We start from the raw sequence: 19,891 nt of genomic DNA on the forward strand, positions 1-19,891 counted from the left end.
AGAAAAACAGTTAGCAAAAAGTGAACTGTACTATTTCTTGGATCACTTTTTTTTTTTGCATAGTCCAAAGTCACAGGTAGTGGTTGGTTATATCTCTCAATGTCAGATACCTTGCAAAGTCCAAAATATTGTTATTATTTCTGTTAAACTGACTTATCTTCAGAGTCAGTTGTTACAGTGTTACAATATTTACCATAGCTTCTGAGATTACACTCTAGGTAGTAATCTTATCTTTTTCTTATAAGGTCTGGCCTTTATTCTGGATTTTACCTTTTTTAAGGAATAACATGAAGTGATTTCTGCTGCCATAGATGTTTTAAGTCCTAACAGTTTCTTCTTTCTTGCCTCTCCTATTGAGTTTTTTATTTACACAGATGACCTCTAGGAAATCAGCAAACAGACTTCTTTCCTGGGAACTCAGCTTCCCTCCCTTCCCCCCAAGTTCTGTTGTTTGGAAAATCATGAACCACTGTTTAAACTAGAATGATTTCCATCACACCTTCTCACTACTACTGCATTTTAAAAGTAGTTTTAAAAGTGTAGAAGATAGGTTTGCCAAAAGAATCAGGTTCAACTAAGAAAATATGTACACTACTTTGACTCAGTAAACTCATACTCTGTATGGTTCATCTTCTTCATATTTACTTTTGCCCATATTAGAAAACAATTAGCTTACTAAACAAATTTGAGTATTTGGGAAGAAAAAATCTACTTTGAGTCTCTCTCATTTAACTAAGAATTACATGATATTTGATAAGCTTGTTTAAAAATGGACATATCCAAATATTATTGTAAACACCCATTGATTTGTTTTACCTGCAATATAAGTATTTTACTTAGTTGGCTTACATAGTAGCTAATAATATTTGTTAATGTAATTTAACTGCTGTGAACCTTTACTGAACAAATATTGAAATTTATACAAGTCAAAGAAAGAGAATCTCTAATGACTTTTGTAAAAGCTTCCATTTAATAGTTAAGGAGAAAAGTTTATATGACATACCAGATGCAATTAACAGTAGATTTTACATTTAATAAAAAGAAAGAAGCATATGTATTTGCTTTATTCATTCCATCATAATTTGCATTAGAGCTGTGGGTGTTTAATGAGCAAATTCCAGCTAAAATGCTATATTGATTTTCTAAGTGAACTTTGTAATAGCTATCTACCTTTCAAAAGCTCACTGTTTACAATTGTTTTCTTCACTAAAAACTAAAAATGTTTTAGAATTGATGAGTTTAGCATAATGATTCTTTTAAAATAAAGAGCTCTTTTAGAGTATGCAGGGGTTTTAGTTACAAGGAGAAGGATGTTACTAAATTATTCCAAAGCAAATAAAGTTTATGCAACGAAATAGTAGCGTCATATTTGTAAATATTACAATGTTTGCAAGTATTGGAAAATAATCCCATCTTCTTAATTTAGCAATATAGGATTTAAATATTTTAACTATTGAATGTCTTTATAGGTACATGAATTAGTAGATTACTCAATTCATCTTAGCTTAATATTTGACTATTCATACTTCGGTTTTGCGTGTCATTTTCTTTCTTGAAACATGAGTTCTATAAGAATTTGTGTTTCTTTTTGGTCAGGCCTCAAGGTAAACAGGATAGAGTTGTTTGGTGCACCACTGGAAGGTCTCCAAGAAAAACCTCATGGTGTGACTAAGTAGCTGGATCACTTTTTTCATTGGATCAGGCATCAAGTCAGTGTGCCAGTATGGGGCTAGTATTTTGCAGAATATGCCATGTCTGGACTGGGACTCAGGAGCCTGATTTGGTAATCTCAATCATTCTCAATCATTCTCAATCATTCAAAGCACAGGGATGATAATCTAGGTATTCTTCTCTGTTTTTAATATGGAGGATTATTTTGTTACTTTCACTCATAGATTTATGACAATATGACTGGATAATTTATACTGCACATGCATTCCTAAATACAAGACAAACTGTTTTGGTTTGCTGCTACATTGCACTCCAAAGGTGTATGTGTTTGAGTGGTTTATTTGAAGAAATCATGTGGTCCTTATGATCCTAAATTTTTACTTGTGACTAAGCTCAGTCTGAATGGTGAACATTATTTTTAACAGCATTGTACTTTGGACTACCTGCAATTGTGTAAATGCTATAGTATTCTATACAGCATTAAAGAAAAGGAATTTCTAAAATATTAGGCAGAGTCGGAAATGTATAGGCATTGGATAACAGAAATGTCTAATCTAAATTCAGCACAAGCTTTGGCTGGAAATGGAATCAGGTGAGTTAGACTTCCACAGTCTATTAAAATGAGTTAGATGAGGACTTTTTTTTTAACTTAGTGGTTTCTTGTGGTCAGTGTGCTACATGGTATTGAAATGCCACGTAGCTAAGTTTCTTTTTTTTTTTTTTAAACTTCAATTACTATGCAGGCATCTTACATGATTTTTACACTCTTCCTATTCTGTTTTAATATGATTTGCAATATAATTTCTAAGAAATAGAAGCAAAAGCCAAACATTTCTAATTTATATGGAACTCTACTATACTTTATTTTTCATAAAATTGGTGGATCTGATGAGTGGAATATTTATTCCAATGCCTTAATTTAGTGGAAATATAAGAAAATAACAAGAAGGCATTGCCCAACTTAAGTCACTTTTCTACAGCCAATAGTTAAAAGACATTATTTTATGATGAACTTTTGGGTGGGAGAAATGGTCAGTGTACAAGGCAGTTAGCCTATAGGCTTCTTATCAGGGGTGGTAAGGTTTAAGTTTACGTAACTTTAAAAATATTTTTTCTGGATGTTTTCACACTGTTATAGTTACATTGATTTAAAGATAAGTACACAATAATCTAGTTTTAAAACCTGTGAGATATACAAATAAAGTTATTACTACCACTGGCTACAGTTGCTCAGAGAGGGAATTAGATATGCCAGAACTTGGTCCCTCAGTGTAGTTGTACACTCAAGATGCATTTTTACAGTCAAAAAATTGTGGTTTTCTGTCCTGAGATGGGGTTGTTACAGGGTCTGACTGAAGAAGGGATGCACTCAAAGAAGTTAGCTAATCTGGAAGCTATTTAACCCCAGAAGAATAAGAAATGCCAAATCTTCAGTTATTTTAGACAGCTTTCTATTCATTACAGCAATTGTTTTCATTAAGGAAACTGCGTAATGGATCCATTTGCAGCTTTATGGAAAGGGTTCTCTGTGCAATGTCTCTTGCATGTTGCTAGATAAGCTGACATAATTTACTGGAAAAACAATAGTGAACAAATATATTAAGGTACAGATAGGTAATAATTACCATACATAATTAAACTGCTCATGTATTGCAGATCCAGCTGGGACATAGAAGTTTTGTTGCAGTTTACCCAGGCAGTCAATGCTAAGGCAGTAGTTTCCCTGCCATCACAGATCTCAACAACCTAAGTAGAAGCCTGGTCAGCTCAAATGCAAGGCCCAGCTCATACAATTTGTTCTTTTTCTCGATGAGCCACCTACCTGTGCATGTATTGGACTGATCTTCTGCAAGTGCTTCAACCTCACTCAGCATCAGTCTCAGCATGAAGTTTTGCAGCAGCTTTACTTATGCCTTAGTGTTTCCATCCAATATCGAGTATGGCTTTCTTGTTGTAAACACGGGAAACTTCTTCAAGAAAAATTATATTATTCTTGTGAAACAAGTAAATATGACAATAGGAGATAATTCAATTGATATTTGGTTTTGTTTCGGGTTTTTTTTGTGTGTGTGAACATTCCAAGATTTGTGCTGCCAATACTGATTTTTTTATTATTTTTGGTTTGTTGGGACACCATTTGTTACATCTCTGGCCTCATGTCTACCCTTGCAGCTCCTCTGCAGATTTTTCTGACAAGACGGATTGGACTTACAGATGTAACATTTAGCCTTTCCCTGTATTCTTCTGACTAATCTGCTGCTATCGTACAGCCTTTTGCTAGACCTCTTCTTTACTCTTCAGCTAATAATAAATGCTCTTCTCCCAAGCTTGAGGACAAGAGGGTTACTTTCCTACCTTGAACATTTTCCTAATTAATCTCTCCAAACTGTCTTTCTGTTAATCTTCTCACTTGTCTTAATTCCCTGGTTATCTGACTTTCTTTTGAGATGTACAAAAAACCCACTTCTTTGTATTTTGGTTTGTCGGGAAGTTTTGGGTTTTTCTCAGTGATGATAAGGTGTATTTTGTGCTAGCAGTATAGCTGCTACAAAGATGTACTGATGCATTCCTATTTTTCCATTCTATGAAGAAACATGAAGTGGTTTATGTTATAACACGCTGTGAAGCTTTTGTACAATCATGTGCAAACCTGAAGTAAGAGTAAACTAATGTATAAAGGCAAAAAAGTTGATGTCAATTCACTTAAGAATGGAGGGATAAAAATGAAGAGGGACAAGGCTTTTCTTTAAGATCCTAATGATTTAAGCAGTGGTTTGGAGAGGAGCAGAGTTCTGAAGAGGGTAAGCAAGGCACCAGCAATGGCTTAGTGGAGAAAGTTCTTGAGAAAAAGTTGCCAAAATTTGAAGGATACTTTAGTACAGTGTTAGGAGACTGGCTTTCAGTCAGCTTGGCTGACTGAATGGGGAACATAGAGAATTCTGGAACCTACAGACTTCAGTTGAGATTTTTTGAGGTGCCTGAAACAATCAGAGAGGATATAGTCCCCTGTCTTGGAGTGGCAGCAGTCTTACTATGGCATCCTGAAAGTACCTAGATATTTTGACTGCAAGGATTTTATGATGACTGTGAGGAGAGATTTGCAGTATTGCAGTGGGAAATGATGAAATATGAATAAAGATTTTAGTGGAGGCAGGGTCGAGGTAAGGATTCTGGCAGTGTGCCAGAGATGGTGTTAGACATATTGACAGGGGAGAGGCAGGAAGGAAATGTAAGCTCAGGATGAGGAATGACTTGAAGGTGTTAGTGTGCTCCCAAGGATAGACAGTAAATCTTAGTTTATTGGCACCTAATGCTCCAAGGTCCACGTATGCTGTAAGAGATAATATAACAGTATATTACACAATAAAGTAAAGGCTTGGCAGAGAAGGAAAGGTGCCATCTGTGCCATTCTTGAGATACCAGAGACAGACTATGAAAATACTGTTATTTTTAATATTTAATATCAGCATGCCACCCTGATAGGAAGTAGTATCATAGTAGAAGTTGTTTTAATGGATCATTACTTTTAACTCTTGTGTCATAGAGAAAACTTGCTAGTGTCTCATATGATTCTTTATGAACTTGAAGAATTAATTTTCAATACAGAAATATTCAGAATGCAAAGCAAATCCCTTCCATGACCTGTTTGGTTATACAGGAGCGGATGTAAAAACACATCGCTTTATTTAATTTGTTGAAGTATTATTTTTAGCAATCAAAAGCAATTTAGTGTTCTGTCTGAAGCATTATACAGAGTAATTACTCTTATCCAGAGTAATCGGAGGTCAGTGGAGAAATGTTGATTTTAGGGGACACTGGCAGAGGCCCATGGAAGTGCAGCTAATAGTGTCTTTCCCTGTCATACTTGTTTGTTAAGCATACTGCTTCCTTTTGCAGCTCTGGTGGAGGAAGTTTATTCTGCTCAACGGGAACGTGACAAAGCTGTCATGGCAAGGCTCAGGTTAGCCAATGAAGAGAGAGATGAAGCATTTCTAAGAGTCCAGCGTTTAGAAGAGTCTCTCAAAGAGTAAGTATACACTTCCTGCTCTGTTCAAAAAGGTTGTTGTGTCAGTCTGTGACTGTCATAAACTGCTCAACACTACGGAAAACTTAGTCCAAGCTTCTCAACGATGAAATACAGGACTAGTACTAGTCTTAGCATGCTATTGGTTAATTTGTTAGCCATCCTATTAGAGTGAATTTTTCTCTGGAGACTGAGAGCCAGGTCAATAATTTTCACAGAAATTAAAAATATCATCAAAAGCTTTGGTATTGACTTATTCAGGGGTAAATAAGACAAATGTGACATTTTATAGGGATCTTTTGACATGGAGTACTAGCATATCAATCAGAAGTTGCAATGTATAGAAAATCAATCAAGCCTTTAAGCCCATTAGACATTTCCTTCAGCAAAATTTCTACTAATGATGTGGGTGACATAGTAAAAATATATGCTCTTTTTCTTATCTTTAGTGTAGGAGCAGTTTGTAAGGTAATAAGGGTATAATTAATACTTCTAAGAGTTTTATGTGTGCCATGTAAACACAACAGAAATAGGCAATCTCATGTTAAACAAAACTGTTTAATCAAGAGAAAGATCAGGAACAGTTTCATTTCTCACTTCAGGATGAAGGCAGCTTTGAAGCTACAACTTGCCTCTTCATGTGCTGCTTCTCCATCCAAGCTGTGATAAACTTGGGTACCCTCTGTGGTAGCCCCCCAAAAGGCTAGAGTGGCTGAGAAATTTCTCCTGTTTTTCAGCCAAGAAAAATAGAAAGCAAACAGTGAAGTTTTTGATGGTGGGAGAACAGAGCAGGTGCAGTTGTTAGTTAACTAAATGGCAGGCAATTATATTTTAAATAATTGATTCTACTATGAGCAGTCTTTCATCTTTATGGCAGAAAACAAGTTGTCTTCTTTTGGGTATTTTTGTAGTTAGGGCTAGAGGATGTTATTTGAATAACAAGTTGTTAGAATTTACATATTGAGTTTGTCACAGCCTTTAAGTATGTCTTAAAGCAAGATTAGGGGAATCAGTGCACAATTTGTTAGAATAAATGTCTTTACAGAGCCATTATGGGTTTATATGCATCTGGAATCTTGCTTTGAGCAGCAGTCTGAGGAATTTACAAATGTACTTTACAGTCCCATAAGAGGCATCATAACTGTGAGCCTTACTCCAGTCTTTTCAGTTTCTGCTGTCACTCATAAGTTTGTATGTTCCAAGAAAAGTTCATGTGGCCCATAACATCAAATGAAAATGTATATAAGCAACTTAGCCTAAACTCGAGATCTTTGGGACTCCAGTTCTGAAACTAATTAATTATTCTAGTCAACAGATGTAGTCAATGACTTGGATTTCTGGAAGAAGTCATAGGCTAAGTGTTTGAGAGATGTATTGCTGCTTTTTCTGCAGTGGAATCCATAGACACGTGTGACAGGTCACGACACTTGAATCCCGCAGAACACCATCATTTGTTTTCCCTTCTGCCCCTTCTGTCTGCTTCACTCATGTGCTGGACAACTAACAAAGTTGTAAGCAGGAGGATGGAAAACTTCATTTTTGAAGAACATATATACTGCCTTCCCCAAAAAAATGTGCTTGCATAAGGTACTGGATACAGTGGTAATAAGTTAAAAGGTACTTGCTCCAAAAAGTGATCAGTAACTGCCTCGGCTGATAGCTTGGAGCCAACCTGTTATAACTTTTTGCCATCATTTAGAAAATAGCAGTTGTTTTTTGCTGTCATCCACTTTTGGATGCTTTATGGAGAGGCCTGATACGTTGATGCCATTCACAGGCTCAGCATTGGCATAGGAGATTTCTCTTTGGAGAATACCAGGTGGAAGTTGCAGGGAGCTAATCAGCTGAGCTGTTGTTGTCCTCCTGTATATTTTCCAAGGGTGCTCATCAGGCTTCTGTGGTATTTGCTGTCATGACAGCCAACACTAGGACACAGGAATGGGGTCAAAACCGACTGAAATAAAAAGAATTTTCCTAGCCAAGCTGAAAGTGTAAGATCATAGTTCTAGTATTTTTCAGGGTCTCCCATGCTGCATTACAGAGACTGATTTGTTTGTAAGAGTCATACCCCAGTCTTTCACATACTGGGTGCTGCGTGACCTGTCACTGAGGGCATCCTGGAGAAGAAAAAAATTCTTAGGCATATCCAAAGCAGGATTGTGCCTGCTGTAGGGTCCAAAGATTTTGCTGAAGCTTTCTGAAAAATATTACTTGCTTTTATTTTCATTGATAGTTTTAGTGTCTGTCATCAGAGTAGTAAAAGAAAAATCCTATTTGACAAAAGCCACAAAGGCAGAGAGTCCAAAAGTTCCATTCAGTCACACTGTAAAGTTTGTTAATCATTCATGCAGCAAGTATTTAATGGTAATGAATTAGAGGGCATTAATTGCTGTATGTAATCCTGTGAATGGGAGAAAAACTCATTCTCTATGTTTAAGTAATCATCACATTCATCAGATGCCTTAATATCTGCCTCTTCTGTTACCCTTGCTACTCCTTCAGCCAAACCACAAGTTTACCATCAATTACTTATGCCATATCAGACAATGTAAGAAACTGCAAAGATGTCTTGCTCCATTCCACCAATTTATGTTCAATATTAACTCAGCCCACAGTGGCTGCATCCATTTGCACAACCTGATCAAAGTCAAGCTGACCACAGCTATTCCTTGATGCAGATCAGTCCTCCTTGACAGCACCTTTAAGATAATGTGATATTTCTTCAAAAAGAGCAATGCTGTGGAGGGGAAAACATTTCCCATTGTGATTATTAGTTCTGAGACTTTTGTGTTCATTTTTTTGTTGTTTTTTAAGTTCTTTGTTTTTTTTTAAATCTTTTTGAATCTTTGAAATCTTGGGGTATTACAGAACCAAGAAGTGCAGGGTTGCCTCCATCAGGTTCTTCTGGTCCACTGGTCTGCTTATTCTAAGCTTGCTGGATGCTTACTCATGCATCTTGCAAACAAGAAATGATTGAGTCTCAGAATCAAGACTGCCAGAACACTAGCCTGGCTCCAGAAGTTCAAAACTGGTTCTGGTGACTGAAATCAGTTTAATTGACGCTCTCCATTCTCAGAAGCCAGGTAAACCCCATGAGGAAATGACTGTTCTCAACCTCTTTATTCCAAGTAGTTTATTACTGTGGCTAAAGTGAATTTTTTCTGGAGTTCACCTCATCACTGTGCTAATCCTTTGGAAGGAGCAGATGATGGGATGAGCCATAAGGCACTTGTTTTATTTTCTTTAATTTTGAAGTTTCTTGTGGAATCTTGTAACTTTTCCAAATACCATTCTTAATATTTTCTTCCTGCTGCTGGCTGTTCAAAAGGTCAAGTGCTCTGTCTCAGATGTGGAGCACAGAGGTTTGGGGTTTTTTAAGGAACATTAGCTATTTCTGCCACACTCATCAAGTTTTTGAGCACAGGTCACTCTTTCCATCTGCTTTGGACTTACTCCAATCAGAGATCTTTACAAGAGGGCAATATTGAACAGCCTGCCAACCTTTATCAAATTCTTAAATGCTTTCTTTAAATTAGCAGCTGGAGCAATTCTGTTGTCATTGCTTAACTGTACAACCAAAAGTCTTCCAGTCCTGAAGCCCCTGGGGGTTATGTTAGCAGAATGTGTGTAGATAATGGGGGGAAGAGACATCCTTGGCTACTGCTGTTTAAAGTTGTGAGAGATCTAAGCAAGATCTAAGGGTCACTTACTGCCTGTTGCACAGCACAGGGAGAGGCAGCAGGGCCAAATACACAGCTCTGGATGCTTCTTTTTTGAAAGGCTTTTGAAAGCATCTTTCACCTAAAGAAGTGTATGTACAGCTTTAAACAGATCCCTTGTGGCAGAAGTATGCTGAAAGGCTTATGATAGAAGTTCTTTTTCTTTTTCCAACCCCCATTTCTCCGTAAGGTGTCTTGCTACCCAACTTGCGGCAGACTGTGTGATTTTTTTGATCCATGCTTCTCACAGAGTAGAAGTCCTCTGGAGAAGCCAGGTCAGTTCTGCCAATTTACTTTGACAAATACAATTCTTTTCATTGTGAATACAAACTAGATGAAATCCATTTTTAAGTCCCACATGAAGTAGCACATAGAACAGTGTAAAAACTTAAAGCAGGAACTCTCCAAGGAGCCAAATCAAGGAGCCAGTTCTGAGAATTTGGACTTATGATAAGTTTGTTATTTTGTGTTTTGTGTTACTTTATGAATACATGTCAAACCCAGCAAAGGTTAGCTTTTTCACTTTGTTTTGCTTACTTCTGGTGCTGACTGTATATGTTGGAGTAGATACTGCTCGTGAATTCCATATAAATATACCAGCTGTTGTACACTGCTAGTACATTCTGAATTATTTCGTTTTTATTTTAAGAATTAATTTCTGCCCTAGTCAACTTACTATGTCTTATATGCTGTTATCTGGAAAAACTAATGCTTTGATGTAAAAGGTGGTAGTGTGCTGTCAAGTACTTTATGATGTTTGCTAGCTAAAATCCCGGCTCCTGAGTAGTGCCTATCACAGCACTCTTGAAAAAAACTGTGTGTTGCTGTTGAGTAGATGTTTAATGGTACTATGTACATACTGTATATCAGTGACAGGCCTTATGTTTAGTAGAAGTCACCATGAAGTAATTAGCAATGGAGTGGTAATGTAACTTTAATATGCTCATTTTTCCAGAAAAGATTTCTCTTCCACTTTAAAATACATGTAACTGTTTTGAATAACTTATCCATATATATGTAGCTTACCTTAAGCAAAATAAAACGCATACTATCCCATTTCTTAGATTTTTGTGCTGTCACTCACTGCTTTTGCGCAGCCAGAGTTCAATGCTGTATGACTAAATTCCTTGTATCATCTTTATATTTGACAGGTCAATATATGCTCTGTTGATATAGGAAGGGAGGCAAGTGCAGGTGGAGTTTTTTCAGAATTAAATAAGGGGCCTTGCAGAGACTTAGCTTAACTTGCTATTTTATGGAAGATATAAAATCACAATATTTTCAAGGAAACTTCAGCTAGGGTTTTGTGCTCATTTTGGAAGAGAGAATTGGAAAAAGAATTACTTTTAAATGAAAAAACTCCTGTCCTGTTTCATTTGGGGTGCAGTAAAAACAACAAAAATACAACGTCAGGTAAAAGTTGTAAGCCCAGAAATAAATAAATTGTGAGCATCAGTCATTTCTATCGCTGGGGAACTTTCTTCATCTAAGCACATATGAACAATTGATCCTTGTAGTCATATATAGCAGTAAACATTAATAACTTAACAGTCTGAAGTCAGTGCTGAAGATACGGAGCATTATTGAAAGATGGAGTCGAGCAGGTGGCACTTTAATATGTTCAGTGTCATGGTTGACTCTAAAGACTAGTAGAATGAAATTACTTGAGGTTCTAAAGATTTAAAAAGCGAACTCATTTTGCTGCACTAAGGAAATGCTACTGATCAGGCTTTCTGTGTCCCTTTTTTCTAGGCTCGAAAATATTAACCCTGAAGAAAATGACATGGTAAGCCATTCTCTGAGGAGATTTCTTGATGTCAGTCTTATATCTTAGAGGCTTAAGTTCAATTGAGTGGGTTTCAAGAACTAAGATGTGGGAAAAAGAAGAATTGACACACTAATAATGTACATCTTTGCTGCAATATGAAAATTCAATAACTTCACTCAGTCAATTTACAATTCACATGTGCCTATTAATTAAAACCCTATATTAAATAAAATATATTAAAACTTCATGTCTGACTAACATATAATGCTGTTGGTAGACATTACAGGAATTACTGAACAGAATAAACAATGCAGACACAGGGATAGATATACTGAAGAATGGAGCTATAATTCTGAATCGAATACACAGGACCAAGGAACGTAAAAAGAAAATAATAGCTGAGGAAATGAATGCAGTAATAGAACAGCGGGATGCTGCTTTGTCTCAAGTAAGTGTCAAGCAAGTATATAATCACAAAATACCAAATACCTTTTTTTCTTTTTTTTTTCTTCTTTCTTTTTTTTTCTTCTTTCTTTTTGGGGATGGAAATTATTTTGTTTACTTTTCTCTGTTGAAAATCTCAAAGAGAGCCCTTCTAGTAAATAGCTGATTAATTATCATCTTTTTCTTCATGGTAGGAGTGCCCATTAAAATAGTATCACTGTGTTTAATGAGAAGTTATTTTTTTTTATCTTTTGCACCTGATCACTATCTGTCTCCTTTTTCAACATGGAATAGCTTTCACTGTATTGAGTTGTTAAAAAAAATATTAAGGGCTTAGTTTTGCAGTATGCTGTATTGGTATAATGCATAGGATGATAGTTAACTGGGACACGATATGGATGGCAGAAATACATTTCAAAGGAAGATAATGGAAACACATGCAACAGTGCAAGCAATTCCTCCCTTTGTTGCTTTACATTCAGGAGATGAAAATCAGCATGTGGTTCTTGACTCTCAAAGTCTTATACTTCTGCTACATGACTTGAAAGAACCTGAGATCCTCCTTCTACTTGGATTCCTTCCTAAAATTTCCTATTTTCACAGAACATTATTGTCTTCATTCTCCTCATCATGAAGGGAATCTTGTTTCTTCTCCTATCTCATGGAAGAGTTTTTCTGTTGTTTTTAGCTTCTTTTTTTTGTTTTCCCCACAGTTTTCCTTCCAGGATTTTAACCTAGATTTAGCTCACTAGGAACAGGCTGTAGGGAGGAGCAGTCCAAGGCGGTGATCTCCTGGGAAAAGAAAAGATTTTGCATAGAATGAAACTCCTTGCATATTCATCCCAGGCAAAAAAATTTGTCTGACTTTTCCAGTAATGAAAATTTAGATTTTCAAATGAGAGTTTTCAAAGTTAGCCCACATCTAAGTTCTATTAGATTTAAAGTCTACTTTGTGATCTAGGATGGTACTGATAATGTTGGTGGAATTTATGTTATATTGAGAAGACCTCTGATAAAAGAGTTCCTTAAACATACCTGTAGTTTTCACTTTTTTGCAGTTGTCATTTTTGTATTCTCTCCTACTTTAACCTTGACAACTCCATCTGCCTTGTAATTAAAATATTTTGTGTGTCTATCCAGTATGTATTGCAAGGGATGTTTAAAGATTTTAATGGTAGAACTTTGCTTTTTCAGTCTATTTTCTTTTGGGTTTATAATAATCATGAGCAGCAAACCTACTGGAAAACGTTGAACGGCCCTAGTTCTTTCTTCTTTGCACAGAGCATATATTTCATAAGAGAAAAGCTTTCAGCAAAAGAGAAGGATCTTTTGATATTTTTAGTCTTGTTCTGTCATTTTTTGCTTCTTTGTTGAAGTGGACTTTCTGGCATACTTGGACCATACTACTTTTATGAATTGCAGTAGAATTTCATTTTAATATACATTGTAATTAAATTGATTTTTAAGCTGCCTGTTTAAGGAGTAATCTTTTCCAAGTAGTCATCTTGGAAATTTGTAAAGATAATTATTTTATATAGTAATGGTGCAAGTGCCACAACTGGCAAAGCCATCTTTAGAGCTGTCAGCAAAAAGCACAGGTGATGTTAAGTAGATAGTACAGCTGAAAAAATTAAATTAGTAAAATAATAAATCCCCACCAAATGAGAATTTAAATATTTGGTGCTAAGTTACACCACTGTGGTACTGCTTGCAATTCATAATGCCATATTTTTAAATTAATTATTATTAATAGAACTTCTTAGATGTGTTCTCACATATGTGGTGGTTTTATGGCTGTAACTGTTGAATCTAGAAAATTGAAGCTACCATTTCAGCCTGTGTCTCTGGCTTGGTGGTTCCCTGGGAATTCATACCGTACTTGAGTTATTAGTAGTCTTTTGCTAACATTGCAATAGTGGTAGTTATTACAGTGCTAACAGTAAGAACAATAGGAGAGAGATTCCTACATTAGACCACAAAGGGATAGATATAATTCAGGGGATGTATATGCTTAGCATAACAAATGCAAATTATTGGAACTTAGATCTGAGGTCGCCTCAGATGTTCTTAATATCTGCAAGTTAAAATCTTTTTTTCTTTGGTGGGAGTGACATCAGATGGGGGCTGGGAATTGATCTGAACAAGATAAGTCAAAGCAGAAAGAAAGTAGACCATTCTCATGCTGTCTTATGCCCCTGTAAAAGGCATTTTTAAAGTTCAGAAGTCACTGGGCAATGGAAGCTAAATGCTTTATGACCCACTGTGTGAACACGGTGTTGCTCTTTTCCTGCTTGCTGTTGTGTGGTGCTGGAGGCAGCAGTGTCATCTGAGTGACCACCATAACCGGTTCTGTGTGACAGAACTAAGTGTGTGATTACAAGGGTTTGGACTGGCTGTGTAATGAAGCTGTGTCTGTTATCCTTCTTTGTGGTTTTCTGTACAATAGCCTGGCATTTCACAGTTTAGCACAGTAATATAAGTAGCAGAACTTTTTTGATTTTCCTTTTAGGATTTCTGTTTTTTCTCAGTAAGAAACAATAACACAAAAGCCTTCACAGCTGCAACACATTGCTGTGATCTCAGGTAAGGAATAGGTTATATTGCGAAAGCGTGGACATTCCATAAATTCTGCATTTGCTATAGCCAAGTAAAAGGAGATTTCTTTCAACTAGTCTTTTGAAATGCAGTTTTGCAATAATTTTTCTGGTAATTATACTATTAAGTTGCATTTAACTGGGCTGCCATTGCAGCATACTTGATAGTGGTTATCTAGATGTGATTCTTCTATTTGAATTTTACTTGAATAACGTTTTCATTCTTCAAAAAATGAATAGCACTGTCCATATTTTGGAAAGGTCATGAAAATGTGCTTTTGAGATTTCAAATGCGAATGTTACTTCTTACTAGGAAGCAGAGAGAGGCACTTCTATCACTGTATTGAGCTGTGCATGTTTATGTAATCTTAGATCATTCACTAGATTGCTGAGCAAATATGCAAACTACTTTTTGTATGTGTGAAAACAAATAAAATGGTATAAACTCAAATATTTGATACTACTTTTAGTATGTATTTTCAAGTGAATAAAAACCAAACAACTAAAGCGTGGCTAAACATTGACATCCATCTTCTCCTGTACCAACCCCCTTAAAAAAACAAACTCAACTGTTTGGTTGTATTTGCTAAGATATGTTTGTTAGGGAACAGATATTGTGTTATACTGGGGAGCTTGAGTCTGTTTTCTGACTGATCCTCTGAAAGGAAAATGGGGAAAGATCCTGACTGTCACGAGAAATAAAACATCATTTTCTTGTCCGTAATGTTCAGTTTTGTCTTAACCCATTCAAGGAAAAAACTTATTTGTCCAGTTGGTTTTACTACAGTTCTGCCTTTCTTCAAAAATCTTCCTTTCTTGAGTAATCCAGTCAGTGACAGACATTTAATAAAGATTACATATAGCATACTCACATAGTGTGATCCTCATAAAATGCTTTTAAGAATTGATTTCCAGCAGGAGGCAATAAAGTGCAATGTCTCAAACAACCACCTATTAGCCACATCACACCTTATGGACAGGAATGTTAATATGATTACAGGGTTGGCAGCTGAAGCGAGGACTTGAGGAAGTCATTACAATTACCTTCTGGTTTAGAGAATAAACTGGACCTTTTAATTGGTACAGCTTGAAGGAAGTGCTTTTTTAAAGCTAAATAAGATACAGCTTACAGTTCAGGAGATCATGTGTTTGATAACGTTTTCAGTCGTAACCCTCATCCTGTAAGTGTATTTTTAAGATTGACACCAGTCAGTTCTGTACAGAGTTTTAAATATTAAAGGTGTAGAATATGTTGCTAAGGAAAAACAGTAGTTTTATGGCTGGCAAAGTACCATCTGTAATACACTGATCTTGAAGCAATAACATAACTGGCAAGCAAACCTGGTTTTACAGCTTTGAATAGTTTGATCACATCCTGCTGTGCAGGAACATGCTTATGACTGTTCATGTAAAAAAACTGGCATACACCCAGTTGCTCATCTGAAGCAAGTTCAAGTACCTTTCTCCATTTTGAGGCACTGTCTTGGCAGCAGGCAGCAATTTATCGTTACTGGAAACAAAGATGAGAAGCACTATGCTTAACAGCACATCATTATCAGTTTCGACTAATGACTAATAACTGATAAACATCTTTACTAAAAACACACCAGCTTCTTGCTAACTTTTTTTTACATTCACTTCAGTTTCCCTCCGTTTACATAGAATAAGGTGTAGAGCCCTGTTATTTCTGGTTCACAAAGCATTAAGGCATTCCCAGCACATGAGTGAACAGCTCTTATTGAAGTAATAAATGCAAGAGCTGTATAAAGTGTAAAAACAACAAAAGCATATGTTAATGGAAAAAAAATTATATAAAGATCTTGGGTGCTTGGTAGGGGAATACCCAGATGACAGGTTACAATGCCTCTTATCTTAGAGTAGAGGTCATCAGTTTGCAATTCACACCACAGACTGGGATGTTGTTTTTAGTGATTTGAATTAGCAGTTCAGTTTTAAACTCTGTATTTTGGTATCCTTTGATGCTTCCTGGGTGAAGATACTGATTGAGTTCTTGGTTGACAGGAGCACATTTTACAGTGTCCTTCTAGCTGTTCTGTCAGGATGGTTCCCCTACTACCTTCTCCTTTTTGCCACTAATATTTGAGAAAAGGAAAAGAAAAGGTTGGAAGCTGTATTCATCCTGTTCTTTGCACTGTTTGTGAACCAGACAGCTTCTGTGGGGTACTAATGATTTTGGTCATGGGCTTATTTGAGGAAAGAAGTGAAGGTAAAGGGGGTGTTTATTATAATATGAGGATTCAAGGACCATGCTGGTTCATTCTTATGATTGGTTTCCTTTGGGCAGACAACAGAAAGTTCCTGTTGCCCTCATTTGCAGTGCTTTTCTATGCAAGGCAGAAGGGCGTGGAGAAATTACTTGCGAGCAGGATGGTTAAACAGAGAGAGATGAGCTATCTGCAAGATGCTCCCTTTGCCCTGCAAATTTAGTCTAAGTCCTGATAATAAGCAGTGGGAATGTGTAATAAAATCTAGAATAGATTTTAAGAATAATAATTTGAGATTAAAAGTTGCACTGTGATTGCAGGGAGAAAAGCAATAGGAGTTGAAGAAAACATTTTCAGTTTTATTGGTATTCACATCAGTGGCCTGAGGTAAACCTCACAGATGTCTCTTCTTTGGAGATCATGCTGACTAAAAGGGATTCTGAAGAAAGATCACAAAAAGCCAAGTTATACAAGCAGTTTTTGTGATTAGCAATATTAGTTTTCCATTTGATTGCTTTGAACTGGAAGAGTGCTTTATAGTGTCACATTTCATTTACTGTGTACCTAAATTAAGATAATCCTTTGAAAGTCTGACTAAATCCATGTTTTAGGAAGTTCATGTTGTACTGAACATGGTTAAATACATCTTTTCTTCACTGCTTCTCAGAATAAACCAAGAGATTCCCACTGATTACAGAATTTCAAAAGTGCCAAACAGGGCCAGTGACTGCTGTACTAGGGAGGCATGGAGTAAAACTATTTGGAATGTTGTGGTGAGAATATCAAGGATCTCACAAAAATGTAGGCTCTTGCCTACTTGGCTGCTTACTTCTTCTAAAAGCAAACCCAGCTTGAAAAATTAGAATGATTCTTTACTTTCTGAGACGATTAGGTATGCTCTACCTGTAACTCAGATATATTTGTACTAGCTGCAGCATTAATATTTTCCAGGGGGATACTCAGTTAAATATTTGGCTGCATTCAGATGAGTAAAGTATTTTTTTCTTCTCAAGTAGGAATTTTAGTCCACTGGAAACTAAAGTAGAGAGGAAATTAGCTAAAGAGAATCCTCTTGAAGTCTTGCATTGGTTTTTCTGATTTGCACAGAATGTTCCCCAAAAGAATATCACCTGTTTAATCTTCCATCATGGTGCTCTGTTTTCTTGGATCACTATGAAACTTCTCAACACATTAAAAAAAGCTGGGGTGAGAAGAGATGTTCAGACAGGATAGCAGATAAAGATTTGAGGGCATTATAAGTTTTAGTGTGCCATGTCAGCTGATCTCTTCCATTGATGTAACAATGGTTTCTCTGTAGGCAGGTAACTGTTAGTAGGGCACCAAACTCCCTTTTATTCTACTGGAGTCAAAATTTCAGTAGGAAAAGTGAATATTCTGCAGCTTATTCCATGGTCTGACTTCAGTGAGGCTTTCCTTGAATGAGGTCTTGTAGTTTTCGAGTTAATGCTTCTCACAGCTGGGAGTGCACGTCAGCTGGCAGGTCATCTGTGGGAAGGCAACAAGGATCCAAGGGAAATTACCCTAAGGAGCTCTTATACCAAACTTTTGTATTTAGTTCATGAATGCTAAGTATGAGTAAATATGTAAATGTTAATGCAGTGTTTCCTTGAAGAGAGGGATTATGCTTTGTCTTTTTGATCTTCTGAAGCAAATTTTTAATTGATACTACATTTCCTCTTTTTACTACCATAAGGTTTTGGCTGAATGACGCCCCGAGACACATCATTGTTTGCATTGTAAAATCACCTGTTGTTCCTCTGCAAACAGTGTGTTGTGCAGAATTCAGAAAATACATGTCTGCATATTATTTGAGGGCATGACCAAGCCTTGTGTCTTTAATTGTAAACATTAATGAATTTCCAGTCAAGCAGTCATCTTCTCTTCAGTACCTAGGAATTCCTCACCCCTTTGAAAATGACAGTAAATTTGCATACAAGCTTGTTTGATTAATTGCTATTTGATTCATCTATCGTGGTGCTAAGCTCCACACAGCTTAGACTTCCAAACCAATTTCTAGAATTAATTTAAATATTTAGTGTTAAAACGCTAGGATACAAGAGAAGAAAAATGTGTTATATGCTTATTGATCACCTGTTTCAGTAGCAATAACCCATAGAGAGAATTTTCATTATGATACAAGCATTGCGATACTCAAATTATATTCCTTCTGAAGAGAAGACTGAATCACTGCATCCAACAAACTCTATAGGTACCAGAACAGTACAGATGCTTAAAGTTTTTCGTTATAATTAGCACTTTGTGTTGAATTGGATTTCAAGTTCACTTACCTGTTAGATAAAATGTCTCTGATATTTCTAAAATTAAAAAAAACCAAACAAACGACCAACCCATCGTGTCTTTCCTATCAAAAGCTGTTTTCATAGGCAACTTTCTAAGAAACCTTTCTGAAAAAAATGCTTTGTTATTTTGGATGCCCAGATGAGTTTGTGTAAAAATTGCTTTTGTAGGTGACAAACAAGTTTCTTGTGTTTCATATTTTTATTGCATGTGGAGCCTGAAAAGATTAATATATATCTGTGTATGTATTTCCCTCCTCACTCTTACCCACTTGCCTCTTTTTGAATGTTAGCTGTTCCAACACTGTGGTTCATTATGTCTGAATTAGCAAGCAGTGTGAACAAATAGGAATATATCTGGCGTATGAAGTAGTTCTCAGCATCAGACATCCACATTAACGTGTTTTAAGGTGTGCATTGCTTTTTTTTTTCCTTTTGTTTTTTACTTTGCACTAGCTATATTCAACTCCTGTGAACTAAATACTCGTTTGTGTCAGAATGCACAAGGTGCATTCCTGGAGCGCATCTCTGGCTTTGCTTTAGTAAAAGAAAGGAATCCAGTTCATGTTCTCAGATAGCACTCCAGGGAGAAAAACAAAGTGTAAGAAGTAGAGACAGGTGAGAGAGATTGCAAATTGCACTCCCCAGTCAAAGTAACATGCACATTGTTTCTTCAGTGAAAATTTCTGAGTCACTGAGACCTTCACATAAAAGTTCAGAACTTCATTATTGATAACTATATAAAGAGAATTAAATAATTAATAAAAGAAACTATTTTTTAAAATAGTTATATTAAAGCTCTGCTGGTGTATTATGTGAAATGAGATTACTTCAAGGACCAGATCTATTTAAAAAATAGCTAAAGGGAAGTAAAAGCCAGTAGTGTTCCTGGAGAGAGTATTCCAATGCAATTATTTTCATTGTTTTTACTCTGAAAATTATTAGATTACTTTATGAACTTGGTTCCTTCAAGGAGAGACAGGTTTCAGAATAGTAGCATGGACTACAAATAAAAGCACACACCAATGTCAAGTTTGGATTTCACTGGGCAGTGGGCCTGCCTTCAAAGGACATCAGCCAAACTGTATTGCTGATCATGCCACTACCACATCATCAGTAGTTGACTTA

The 19,891-nt window shown here is 36.2% G+C and overlaps 1 protein-coding gene across 1 annotated transcript in view; it reads left to right on the forward strand.

Annotated features, from left to right (window-relative positions):
* The window catches only part of MIPOL1 (mirror-image polydactyly 1), a 146,222-nt gene that overhangs the window by 25,135 nt on the left and 101,196 nt on the right, over window positions 1-19,891 (forward strand). The window contains exons 6-8 of the mRNA XM_008505275.2: window positions 5,569-5,698; window positions 11,167-11,200; window positions 11,460-11,630. Coding sequence (XP_008503497.2) covers window positions 5,569-5,698; window positions 11,167-11,200; window positions 11,460-11,630 — 335 coding nt within the window. The remainder of the gene's footprint in view (window positions 1-5,568; window positions 5,699-11,166; window positions 11,201-11,459; window positions 11,631-19,891) is intronic.

Source organism: Calypte anna, chromosome 5A (genome assembly GCF_003957555.1).
Source record: "Calypte anna isolate BGI_N300 chromosome 5A, bCalAnn1_v1.p, whole genome shotgun sequence".
Lineage (NCBI taxonomy): Eukaryota > Metazoa > Chordata > Aves > Apodiformes > Trochilidae > Calypte > Calypte anna.